General features: G+C 32.1%; 2 protein-coding genes across 2 annotated transcripts; one reads left to right on the top strand and one right to left on the bottom strand.

Annotated features, from left to right (window-relative positions):
• The first annotated feature begins 572 nt into the window (after positions 1-572).
• LOC101505601 (arabinosyltransferase XEG113-like) lies at positions 573-7,483 on the top strand. Its single transcript, XM_004509434.4, has 13 exons — positions 573-968; positions 1,751-2,047; positions 2,157-2,362; positions 2,754-2,859; positions 3,165-3,421; positions 3,618-3,753; positions 4,041-4,135; positions 4,232-4,285; positions 5,254-5,367; positions 5,453-5,551; positions 5,652-5,771; positions 6,727-6,813; positions 6,910-7,483. Exons 1-13 carry the CDS (start codon positions 791-793, stop codon positions 7,075-7,077), a joined length of 1,917 nt encoding a protein of 638 aa, XP_004509491.1. The 5' UTR covers positions 573-790; the 3' UTR covers positions 7,078-7,483.
• Positions 7,484-9,260: 1,777 nt separating this feature from the next.
• PRP1 (glycine-rich protein A3-like) lies at positions 9,261-11,559 on the bottom strand. Its single transcript, NM_001278987.1, has 3 exons — positions 11,512-11,559; positions 10,866-11,153; positions 9,261-9,905 (listed from the first exon to the last, which is right to left on the bottom strand). Exons 2-3 carry the CDS (start codon positions 11,128-11,130, stop codon positions 9,610-9,612), a joined length of 561 nt encoding a protein of 186 aa, NP_001265916.1. The 5' UTR covers positions 11,131-11,153; positions 11,512-11,559; the 3' UTR covers positions 9,261-9,609.
• Positions 11,560-12,974: the final 1,415 nt, after the last annotated feature.

Here is a 12,974-nt window from a genome sequence, read left to right as displayed (position 1 = left end):
TATTCAAAAATTAAATACAAAAATAAAATCAAACAAGTCATAATAAACATTTACTTTTTTCTTTTATGACAAATAAAGAAATTTAATATATAATTATAAATCAAAAAGAAAATACTAACAAATATTTCAATGACACTAGTTAAAAATTTAAATGTAAAATCAAAATATTAAAAATTATACAATTCAAATTTTAAAATTTGAAATTATGAAAAGTAAAATTTTATATTCAAAATTTTTTTAACAAGTACTTTAAAAAATAACTTGTTAACATAACTTTTACAAAGTTAATCTCTTAGAGTATTTAAAATTTATTTAAGAAACTTTTTGCAATATATAATTTTTAATACATATTAACCAATGATCTAACACTCAATCAAGTTGAAATATTAACCAAATATTTTTTGGTTCACTTTTTTATAACCATCAATGATAGAATAAAAGTAAACATATATTTATAGTAATGAACAGATCCAATTCAATAATAGAGTAGTTGAAAAAGTATGATTGATTTAAATTAATTAATTAATAAAATTAAAATAGTAGTAATAATAAATTAATGTGAAGTTGATGAGAGAAGCACATTGGTTGACCAGAACAAATGATGAGTACAGCTTCACCATTTCAATACCAATCTCATTCTGAAAAATCTCTTTCATCATTTCAATAATAATCTCAACATTCAAATTTCTAGGTTTTGCGTTTTCACCATCACCATCATCTTCTTCCTTCTTAAACGACGAATATGACGAGAGTGATACTGTTATGAATACGTCGTCGTTTACTGTTCAAGATGGGAGGTTGGAGAAATGGTTGTGAGGAAGTAGTTCAATCGAAGCCTCTGTTCCTCACGATCTACACTATCGTTATCATTGGCATCGTCGTTTCATCTTTCTACGTTTTTTTAGCTATATATTCGAGTAACACTCCTGCTGCTCATTCTTCTGCATGGCTCTCTTCTTCCATCTCGAGTATGTCTCTTCTCTCATTCATCATCTTAATCGTGTTATTTATCATTTTTGTTGTTCTTATATTCCATAGGTGATGATGATTTTAATTGAATTTGAGATATGTAGTATGATGGAGCATTAGTTAAATTTTAGATTATTGTAATTGTATAGTTCTTATGGTATGCTAGGACTTAATTCTTGTTAGAAAAGGAAAGTAGGGAATTTTTTTTTTTGCCTATTTTATTTGTGATTTAAATTTTAAACTGTGTCAACTACCAACATTACGTTGGTGCGAGTGAAACTGGAATCCGATCTCTTAAGTAAGATATCAAGTTTGAGCCTTGGGGATGGAAAAACATGGTTGGGAGGAGAGACTACACTGAAAGTGGTCAGCTTGGTTCTTTGGCTGAGATTAGTTATTGGTGAAGCCGGTGGATATTTCATACCGATAATATGGTTAACAAAAAATAAAAGTCTGTCAACTGTCTAATGGTGCCTGTGCAAGACATATTTGTTGCAATAATTTCATCTTGATTGGTAAAATTGTTTAATAAATAGATCGAAAAGAAATGTTGTAAGATGCAACTAGGAATATTTGAAATGTCTATGAAATTTATGGTCAAACATTGGAAGGTACAATTAGGAATATTTGAAAACGTCGACGATCTGTTCGACATGGTGACAGTATGATAAAGCTACTATATTGAAGTGTTTGTGCTTCCTTGTTTAATGTTCTTAAATCCTTGGCTTTTTTCCATAATTGTGAGTTGGATTGAAAACCTTCATTGAAAATGTGTTTCCAGATGAGAATTCTCGCGTTATTGATCATACACTCAACATTTCTCAGTCAGAGAAGGCGCAGACTGTGTCTACTCCTTCACCGGAGAAACAGAATGTGTGGCCGAGTTTTGTTTGGGAAGTTCCACCCTCAAATAAAAAAATGCCACCCTTGAAGACTTTCCGACTGACCAAAGAACTGGTTCAGCAAAGGGTGAAAGATAACGTTGTGATTGTGACCTTTGGTAACTATGCATTCATGGATTTTATCCTGACTTGGGTCAAGAAATTGACAGACCTGGAAGTTTCTAATCTTCTTGTTGGTGAGTGGCATGAAATCTCTTCTGTCTTGTTCTGTTGCATATGTTGTTTAGATTTGTATTTGTTCTATTAACTAGACTTTATAATATTTATTTGAAATCTAACTTTTAGGTGCAATGGACACCAAATTATTGGAGGCACTATATTGGAAAGGAGTGCCAGTTTTTGACATGGGAAGCCATATGAGCACTGTTGATGTTGGCTGGGGTTCTCCAACATTTCATAAAATGGGGAGAGAAAAAGTTATTCTGGTAGACTCAATACTGCCTTTTGGTTTTGAAGTATTGATGTGTGATACTGACACAGTTTGGTTGAAGGTGACCTTCAATTTTACATATATTTTCTTAAGTTAATCTGTTTTACTTATAAGGGTGATTCAATGCTTTTTCAGATTTTGATTAATGATCAAAAGAAGTAGTAAAACACATGGTGACTAGGATGTTTCATTTTCTCTATCATGGATGTAATTAAGTTATCAGATGTTGTTAAGTTTCTAATCTTGCTTGCTGTAGATTTAAAATCACTTATTATCCTTTCTAGTATCATTTGTCTTTACCTCTTTTATCCTCCAGTGTCATTATTATGACCTCTTATCCGTTACATTTTTATACACAATCGTATATTCAGATATCTTCAAGCCAATAATATGATTATGTAAGATATATGTCATTCCTAATACATATTTTCAATTATACAATTGTTAAACAGAATCCACTTCCATATCTTGCTCGTTATCCAGAAGCAGATATTTTAACTTCAAGCGATCAAGTTATACCAACAGTTGTTGATGACAGTTTGGAAATTTGGCAAGAAGGTGAATATTATACAATGATGAGAACTTACTGTCATTATTTTTACTATGCTTATATCAGTTCTTGTAGCATATTTATTTTCTGCATGCACCATATATGTGATTGTGAACTATAACGAACTTTCAATGATTCAAATGATGAAAGTTTTCTCTGCCTGGTTATATCATTTCAGATCTCAGTAAACAATTCATTGCTCTTTTCTGTTTCTTTTCTTCATCTCTCATTTTACTGTGCATATTGTTTATCTTGTTTAGTTTTTTCTGAAGACTTTATATTGATGAAATTGTCTATCACTTTGTATGAATAGTCAGTGGTGCCTACAACATTGGAATTGTCCATTGGAGACCTACAGAGTCTGCCAAGAATTTGGCAAAGCAATGGAAAGAAATGCTTCAAGCTGACGACAAGATATGGGATCAGAATGTGTTTAATGAACTTCTTCAACGTCAGCTAGGACCATCTGTTGATGATGACAGTGGTCTTGTTTTTGCTTTCGATGGAAAAATGAAGCTGGGAATTTTACCTGCTAGTATCTTCTGTAGTGGACATACATATTTTGTCCAGGTAGGACCTTTTCAGTTAGCTATTTTCAACTGGTTGAAATCTTTTCCTTTTTTATTTTTATTTTTTAGAGCCTATACATTTGAGTCTGCAAGTTATATTTTTTATGCAACTAACTATTTGGAGGAATCTTGAATGGACTAGAGGAATGATTTATTTACCTGTTTGACATATGAAAATTTATATATTATGATTGCAGGCTATGTACCAGCAACTAAGGTTAGAGCCATATGCAGTACACACGACATTTCAATATGGTGGTACTGAAGGAAAGCGCCACCGACTACGAGAAGCCAAGATCTTCCTTGATCCACCAGAATACTATAATCCTCCTGGTAACTAGTCCTGTTTCTTCATAAATTTGAGTGTGCAAGTTAGAGACTCATTTAACTTAATTTTATATTTTAATGCGTATGTGCAAATAGACTCATTTCTCTGTTTGTCTATACCTTTTAGGTTCTTACTGTTCACATTGAATCTTGCATTATACTAAATATTACTGAAATCTTAAAGCTGACTCTTTGATATGTCAAGAGATTGGTTACAGTGTCTTCTTGTGGATGATTATTCAACTCTGTGGCATGAAATTACAACAACTTAACTTTTGGAGGAACTTTTGCAGGGGGTTTCTTATCATTTAAGCCATCTATCCCAAAAAGCTTGTTGCTAAGTGGGGAGCACAATGTTGAATCACATTTTACTCTTATAAATCACCAAGTATATACGTATCGACTTGATCCTATTCATGTCTGCATTTGATTGAATTTTTAATGTTGTGTCTTGTAATATTTGTTGCACATGAATTTTTTTCAGATGAAACAGATTAGGACAGCACTTGCAATTGCTTCCCTTCTGAACAGAACACTGGTAAGAACTCATTTCTTGGATCATATATTTTGTTATATTTCTTTTTGAATAGAAGTGTTTCATTACCAAAACTCTTACTCTGCCATGGCCAGTATCTAGTATTAATTAGCATTTCTTGTGCGTCCTGTTCATTGATAAACCAGTAACAATTATAAGAAACATGGACTTCATTTTATTTCTCATTTCAATTTTCACTTGGCACTATTTAAATATGTTCAAAAGTCTAGTAGAACATCTTTTATTAGATGTAAGAAATAACTAGTTGCTTTAATTTACCGTGTACTGTTTAGTGCAATACATAGTTTGCTTAATCTATAAACCAAAAGAATGCGTATAATGTTTTTTTTGTGACTGAAGAATTATGTGTGAACACATCCATAAATTCTTGTTGGGTTACAAATTGAAATCACATCATCTTTTTAGATGCAGTTGATTATTTCATGAGCACCATGTTTTACTCGAGTTTCCTACTTGTATCATGAAATCCTGAAATAAACTATTATTCTTTTGATTCTGAAAAATTATCAACTGAAGTTCATAAATCAGCTACCATTTGTGATAGACTGATCTTTCCATTAGTTGGTATTGATGTTTTAGGGTTCTAAAGTATCATTGTTTTTGTTGCATATTACTAAGCTACAGCTGTATACAAGATCCACTTTCTTTTCATCATTGTTGTAAAGTTGTGATTAGAACTGTCACTACTGTTATCATCACTTCTGCTTCTTGATTCCATGGTGCTAAATTTGCATGCTTCCCCCTACAATCAAAAATATATTGAAAGAAATTCTTTGATGTCTTGACATGTTGAATTGGTTTATGTTACCTGTCCTGATTTTCAGTTTTAGTTTAAATGATGTTTGATAACACAACGTTAAATGGAATTTAAAGCCGGGGGAAGGTGATTTAGCTTGAGTGGTGTGGTGCTTAGTTAAGTTTGATGGCTTTGTTTCTTTGGGCATGTTCAGGTCATGCCTCCATTATGGTGCAGGCTTGATAGGCTATGGTATCCCCATCCAGGTGTTTTGGAGGGGTCTATGACTAGACAACCTTTTCTCTGTCCTTTGGACCATGTATTTGAGGTATTTCCTACTTAAGTGGTTTCTTATTATTTTTACTTCTCTTCATCACTCCCTTATGTTGTTATGGAAATGCACTCTGTTGCAGGTGAATGTCATGCTGAAAAAACTCCCAGAAGAATACTTTGGCCCTGAAATAGATATTAGAGAGTATTCAATATTGGATAATCCTTCTCTGCCCCCTGAGGTGAATAAATGTCATGATTCTTGTTTCTTTAATCATGATTCTTTATTTCTTGATTTATTTATCTTTGTTTAAACTTGTTCATGTTGGTTCTTGAGTTCAGGTGAAAAAGTCATGGCTTGATGTTCAGCTTTGTAAAGAAGGAACTCAAGATTGTGATGGATCATATAATAGCACTGTTGAAGGAGTACTTAAATTTCCAAAGAATAGCAGTGAAGAAATGGTATTGATATTCTTTTCAAGCTTATATATCTAAGATTATGTTTATAATGCTTATGTCTGTTGTTTTCTAAATCTATAAACTACAATGATACGGTTATCTTTGTGCATGTCGTCATTTGTGTTATACCACGTCAATTATTGGCTTTCAGTAAAGAACTGGTTAGCAATACACACTTAGAAGAAGTTGGTTATATTAGATAACCTACCCAATTAATTGGAATCAGCTAGTTTGAGACCGTTAGAGAGGTTGACACCATTGGTATATACATGTGGTTAGACCAATTCTTTATATGTATTTTGTGCTACTTTCTCTTCACCGTTGGTAGTGCAATGATGTGGGAAGATTCTCATACATTGTTCCAACTATTTATTTAATAAATCAAATGCCGTCTTTATTTCTAGGTATTCAGATTACTCATTTTCTTTTGTTTCTGAAGGACCTCATTTGTGTTGCTACCCCTCATGTGTTTGGTTCTACCTACTTTTTTCTAGATCTTTCCTTTGGTTGTCACTGTCCACTTGGACTGTTAAATGTGTCTTTCGATATTTCAGAGTCTGAAATGGATATCAATGTTATTCCCACTATACATTTCATTTTTAAGCCATTGCAATGTTACTGAGGTAGTAGTGCACTGTGGTACTCCCTATTTGTTAAATTTTATGGTTTAAAACTTCAAGACTTCAAGTTTCGTGAAATAGGTCTTTTTGAGCTTGTTTGTAATAATCAATCAACATTGTATCTTTCTCTCAAACTGATCTTTCGTGAGAGGATTTAACATGTAGAAATTGATTGTTATTATATTTGAGAAAATATGCTCTCACGCATCATCAAAACTTCTTTTGGGGCCTCCAAGGATGCTCTCCACGTGTCAGATAGTCATGGTTTTTCACAAATGTCATCTGCACTGAATTTAGTGATCTTTAATTTAACACAACTGTTCTACGTGCTGTTACAGTTTACAAAAGTATTCTCATCATTCAAGGATGTAAAAGTCATTCAGTTATCTTCAGTGCAAGACGCTTTCACCGGTTTCACTAACAAGGCAAGTTCACGTTATAGGTTTTACTTTTTGAGTTAGCATCAAACACTACAGTTAACTAATGTTGTTTACCAATGCATTGTATTTTATATTTTAAAGGAAAGGGAAGATAGATTCAGAAATCGTGTTAAGCAGTATGTGGGCATATGGTGCTGTATGCCGGATACAACTATTGGGCACATATATTATGATATGTACTGGGATGAGAAACCTGGATGGAAACCAATTCCTCCTCAATCTTCAGAAGATGATCATCCACCCTTTTGAGATCAACTTCTTGTTTATGTACAAGGTGGTTTGGTTTTGAACTAATTATATTGTCAAGACCAAGATTGTATACTCACAGAAGTGACGAATCGGTAACAGTATCCATATTGAGGATGTAACATATTTATAGAGATTAGACAATTGTTTCTTGTGTAGCAATAAGAAAGTTTTGTCTGTATTAAGTTTACCAATATTGCACAAACTAGAGAAATGGAAGGCTACAATTTCTGAGGGTGCATTTGACCTTGGTTGATACTGGAGACATTCAAATTCAATTGTATCATTGTTGTTTTCCACATTTTATTCCAACAGAAAAAAGCTATGTTCGGCATTTTATTGTCGATTGGCATGTGCTATTTAGTTATGCTGCTCAAAGTGAAGCCTTTATATAGTTGGTACTTGTTTATCTCTTGCTATTATTTTTTTACTGATAATGTGTATTCTTAAGACTAAGTTGTCACATTCATTAAGCAATAAATTCAATTATTTAGTCATGTCCAGATGTCCAGATATCCGGTTGTTTTAAAATGAGCAACTCACTTTAAACTTTAAAGAATAAAAAATGAATAATCTCAAACATCAATATCAAATTAAAAGTATATATTGTAGGTATATCATAATCAACTATGAACTTGTTAGAATAATCACATTTGATTTTTTTTTATTTTACACTTTACTCATTTTAGAATATCTAAATTCATCATGCTAATAAAATTTTCATGTATATCAATTTTTTTAATAAATCTAATGCCGAAATATGTAATTATCTAAAGCTATATTTATTTAAATTTTAAAAGATATATTATTCTTCAAAATAAAGACGAACTATTAATTAGTTAAAAATATGTAGAAATTTTTTATCTATATTCCGATCAAATTTTTAATTTTTAATTTTTTTTTCTTGAGAATAAGATTATTAAAAAAAGACATTAATAATGGATCTCTCATTAAATATTAGAGCCTTGTAAGAAGCTCTTTTGTATTCCTTTCTAAATGCTAGCTTAATAAATCATCATTCCATAAGTGCTAGCTTAATAGATCATTCCATTTTTTTTTTACAGAATCATCGTTCTATAGTTCAAGAAATATTATCTCATTCCATTTTATTAGAGATATTTGGGTTAATAAATTAATATTGATTTAAATTTAGACCAAATTTAATAATTTTTGTTGAATCAAATGTCTCTTACGAAAGAGAACACAGAATATTTATCTAATTGTCATCATTCAGAGAAAAGGTCAAATGATGTCATATAGTTAATAACATTAAGTAATTGATAAAATTTATTATCATTTAAAAATGTCATTTTACATTTTAAACTAATTAAACCATTAATTTTACCAAACACTTCAATCAGTTTAACAACTATCAACTATAAATTATAAATTATTGATTTTAAACTAGTTTTAAAAAACAGAGCCAGAATATAATTTTACTGCCATCAATATTGTGGTGTATATATACCAGAATATAATTTTACTGTCATCAATATTGTGGTGTATATATACCGTACAAACAACACTTCATCTGTCAATGATTTCCAATAAACTACTACATCTCCTAAAGTACAAAAATTGTGATTTATATATTTGTAACATAAATGAACTATTTTGATTGTACATTGAGGTCCTAACTTAGTGTTAAGAGCTAAGACTAACTTCAAGGTATCGATTAATTAACAAAAATTTCCTCATCTTAACTTTTTTTTAAATTATTGTGATTGTGTATATTCAATTCCCATAATTGGATAGCATTTGCCAACAAATTATTTAAACATTCAACTTGTATTCATTCATGATTAGTCACATTCATTCATGATTAGTCACAATGCTCCTCGATTTCACAATAAATATCATTTTTACTCATTTTACAAATTAAAAAATAACTACACTCTCATGTCTCTCTCATAGCTCTCTCTCTTTTTGTCTCTCTCTCTATGTTTCCTTTTTTCTCATTCATAAACTTGTCATGTACATCGATCGATTATCAAACACAGTTAAATACAAAAAATTGTCCTGTATAGTTTTGTACTGTCATGTACTATTCTGTCCAATACTAAATGTTTTGCTATGCAATTTCTATCAAAGTAAAATTTGCTATGCAATTTCCAATATCTTTTTTTTTTAATAAAATTTTCAATATCTGTTAATCACAAAATAATATTCAAAGACATGTCAAGATATTATATGAACATAAGATGCTTTTCATCAACTATCTGAGAAGTTGTTCATGATCACATAGAGCTTCAGATTCAGAAAATTATAAAATAATCAATGAGATAAATGAACATGTAACCAGGATGCAAAACATATTAAGGCCACTCTACACATCAATTTGTCAGTGTCATGATCAGCAATAAGCCAATACCTCAAGACTTGCTCAAAGGATCCAGTACATTATAAAGTAGCAAAACAAGAAAAAAGAAAGGATCTAGTATGGTAAACATAGATCATACGAAGTGCATGGTTTATTTATAAAGTAGCAAGCATTAAGCAGCTGTATTTAGAGTCATAATTGCATATATACATTCCTCACTTCCACTTCTTGAACCCATGCTTGCCTCCACCATGCTTGCCAAACTTTCCATGCTTGAACTTGCCATGCTTTCCCTGCTTGAACTTGCCATGCTGCTTGAATTTTCCGTGAGGCATGTGACCACCACCATGTGCATATCCACCTTGTGCATAGCCACCTGGTGCGTATCCACCTTGTGGATAGTGACCTTGAGAGCCGTGGGAGATATGGTGAGCACCATAAGCAGCGGCGGCGGCAGCTGCACCCCCGGCAAGCATTGCTCCCATACCGGGACCGCCATGTCCATGAGACCCTGGTGATAACAGTAGAAATTTATCAGGTTCCAAGGACTTTGGTGTAAATCGTACACAATGGGGGAAAAAAGTTTCAAACAGCTGCTGTATTGCATCAATTAATTAAAGAAAGAAAAAATACTTCAAGATTAGATAACTTTCAAATACTTCAAGAGGGCGAACGGTCACCAGAAGACATCAACAAATCTAATTACCACCATCAAATTCAATCAATCTCAGTTTATGAAATGATTTTTTTAGATAAATAATCAGTTGTTAGGAGTTCCAAGGGAGCCCAAAATCCACCAATATGACAAGCAATAAACCACAAACACACAACAACAAATCATCAGATTAGATATATGACTTGAGACTATTCTTTTGTATCATTTTCATTTAGTCCATTTCAAGATAATGTGTAGGAACCCTCAAAGTATGAGTCTCCACATTGCATGCTTCTTTTAAGCCAAATACTCGAGTCACCAACTACAATCTACCTATCAAGTTACGGGCTATGTCTCCAAATACTAAAAACCATCGCCTCTGATATCACTTGTTGGAGTTCTAGAGATTCTTAAAAGTGTGGGACCTGCACTAATGGGACAAGCACAAACCAAGATTGAGGACTTGACACCACAACTTCACCCAAAACCTTATCAGGAACATGGATATGTTCTCTTGTATAATCTTCATTTAGTCCATTCCTATTTAACAAACAGGAGAATTTCTACCACTTACACCTGAATTCCCAGCATTTATATCTCAGTATGATTGTGTGTGATTTCACAGCTATTTCAGTTTGGTGGGTGGATTATGTAACTTTTAAAAGACACTGCTATTCCACTATAGTTAATTTATATGCTTCCGAGTATGCATCTTCACAAATTTTAAAACTACAACATAATTAAGAATTCAATTTATCAGATAATTGTAACAATCAGTAACCAAGGCATAACATAACAATTTGAAAGGATACACACCTTGAGCATTATGACCAGATGAAGCAGGATAACCAGCAGGTGGGTAGCCTTGTGGAGGGTATCCTTGTTGTGGAGGATACCCAGATGGTGGATAACCTTGTTGTGGAGGGTATCCTTGTTGTGGAGGATACCCATGTTGTGGAGGGTATGCCCCAGGTGGATAACCATGTCCTCCTCCATGTGTAGCAGCATTAGCTACACCATGAGCAAGGCTTGAAAAAACCCCTTTGTCAGATTCATCATGCTTATCCTTACCACCTCCCATCTTTCAAATAAAACAACAAACACCTTCACACCATTCACAATTACAAACAAAATTGTCACAACACAATAAGATAATAAACACAAAACATGGAAATATGGAATCCCCAATCCAATTCAAGGCAAATTTGCATAGTAGGACAACGCATCTGATCAAAGGCGTGTCCTGATGTCCGACACGTGTCGCCAACACGAAACTGTCACCTTGATTACATTGGATTAATTATTTTTTAAAAATCATTACCTTGATTACATTCAATTAATTCTTAAATTTGTGTAAAATAATGAAATTGATGTTGCAGACAAAAAATAAAGAATAAAAATTGAATGATGAATAAAGAGTGATTGAATAGAGAAGTGAGGAAACAAAGATAAGGGAACTGACCTTGAATAATAAGAGAGAGTAATAGAGAAATTGTAATAAGAATGGAACAAGAAAAGAAGAGAGAAAGAGGGATCTTGTGAATATATAGTGTATTATAATTGAGTGTGACTAAAGACATGATCTGAAAGAGGATCAGAACCAAATACCGCGTTACGCATTCTTACGCGTCAACAACGCGTCCAGTTGTCGCTTTCTTAGACTGCCACGTCAATATTTAATAGTATTGCTTTTTTAGGAGAAAATGTCGACTAAAAAAGTTAATATAAATATTTAGGAATGACAGATAGTATGTCTATGGAAACCATATGGTTAGTAATTTATAGTTTCAAATTAATAATTATGTCATCATATTGATTATCATTTCGAAAAATATAAGATAATATATTTTATTTTTTTTAATTATTTTAATGCAATTAAATTACTTATTTATATAAGCTAATTAATAAGATTATATTCATAAAAGTCATATTTATCAATTGAGAATTAGATTCAATTCATAAATAATACCACTCATTTTTTAGACTATTTTAATAATAATCATAACTCCAATAAATTTCGCATGCAACACATTTAAAATCTCCAAATTCATAGCAAAACAATTCAAGAGTAGCAACATAATTGTCTTTAAATATCCCACCACAAGCAACTTGATAAAGAAAATCAGTTGCAGCTCCATTAAAATTATATTTAAGACAATAAATTTTTGGGATGTCAAATCACTTCTTTGATGATAGGAGTCTTAGGAGAATGAGTTTTAACCTAAGACTTGAGAATTTAAAATTTCTGCATAGAATTTAAGATTGTGTTAGAAATATGATTACTAGATAAAGATGCATTGACAATAATTATGTTGATGACAATATGAAAAGAAAGACTATTGACCTTAAAACGGACTTGATTTATGCAATACCAAATAACATCAATAGTTAAAATGATGATGGCCAAATTAACACCTTTGCACCGACGAGACTAGCCTTTGCCGCAAATGTCAAGAAGATGTTGAGCCAAACCAGTATCAATTTGATAATGAAGAACAATCCTTGCCAAAACCAAAACTTGGTAGCAAATGAGCAAGATAGAAAGAGATGAGTTTTGGTCTCCATTGCACAGTGACAAAGTTCACATATAGAGACAATTTGACAGCCACGAGATATTAAATTATCATTTATACGCATTTTGTTATGCAACAATCTCTAAACTCTAAGAGACTTAGAAGGAGGAATGCTACTATGCCAAATGGATTTGGCCCTAGAAATTTGTTGCCCCAAAGGTTTAAAGAATAAATAAGCTTCTTTAAAGCTCAAAATAAAAGAAATGTTTAATCTCCAAACCAGATAATCCTCACAATCAAACTTAAGAATAATTGTCTTAGCCAATAAGAAAGTCAATTGTGGATGATTATGTAATAGAACATAAGGGACTTTCCAATGATCGTCTTGAATAAAATGATTGACAATGACATG

This window comes from Cicer arietinum, chromosome 7, assembly GCF_000331145.2.
Source record: "Cicer arietinum cultivar CDC Frontier isolate Library 1 chromosome 7, Cicar.CDCFrontier_v2.0, whole genome shotgun sequence".
Lineage (NCBI taxonomy): Eukaryota > Viridiplantae > Streptophyta > Magnoliopsida > Fabales > Fabaceae > Cicer > Cicer arietinum.
This window is presented reverse-complemented; position numbering and strand designations above follow the sequence as displayed.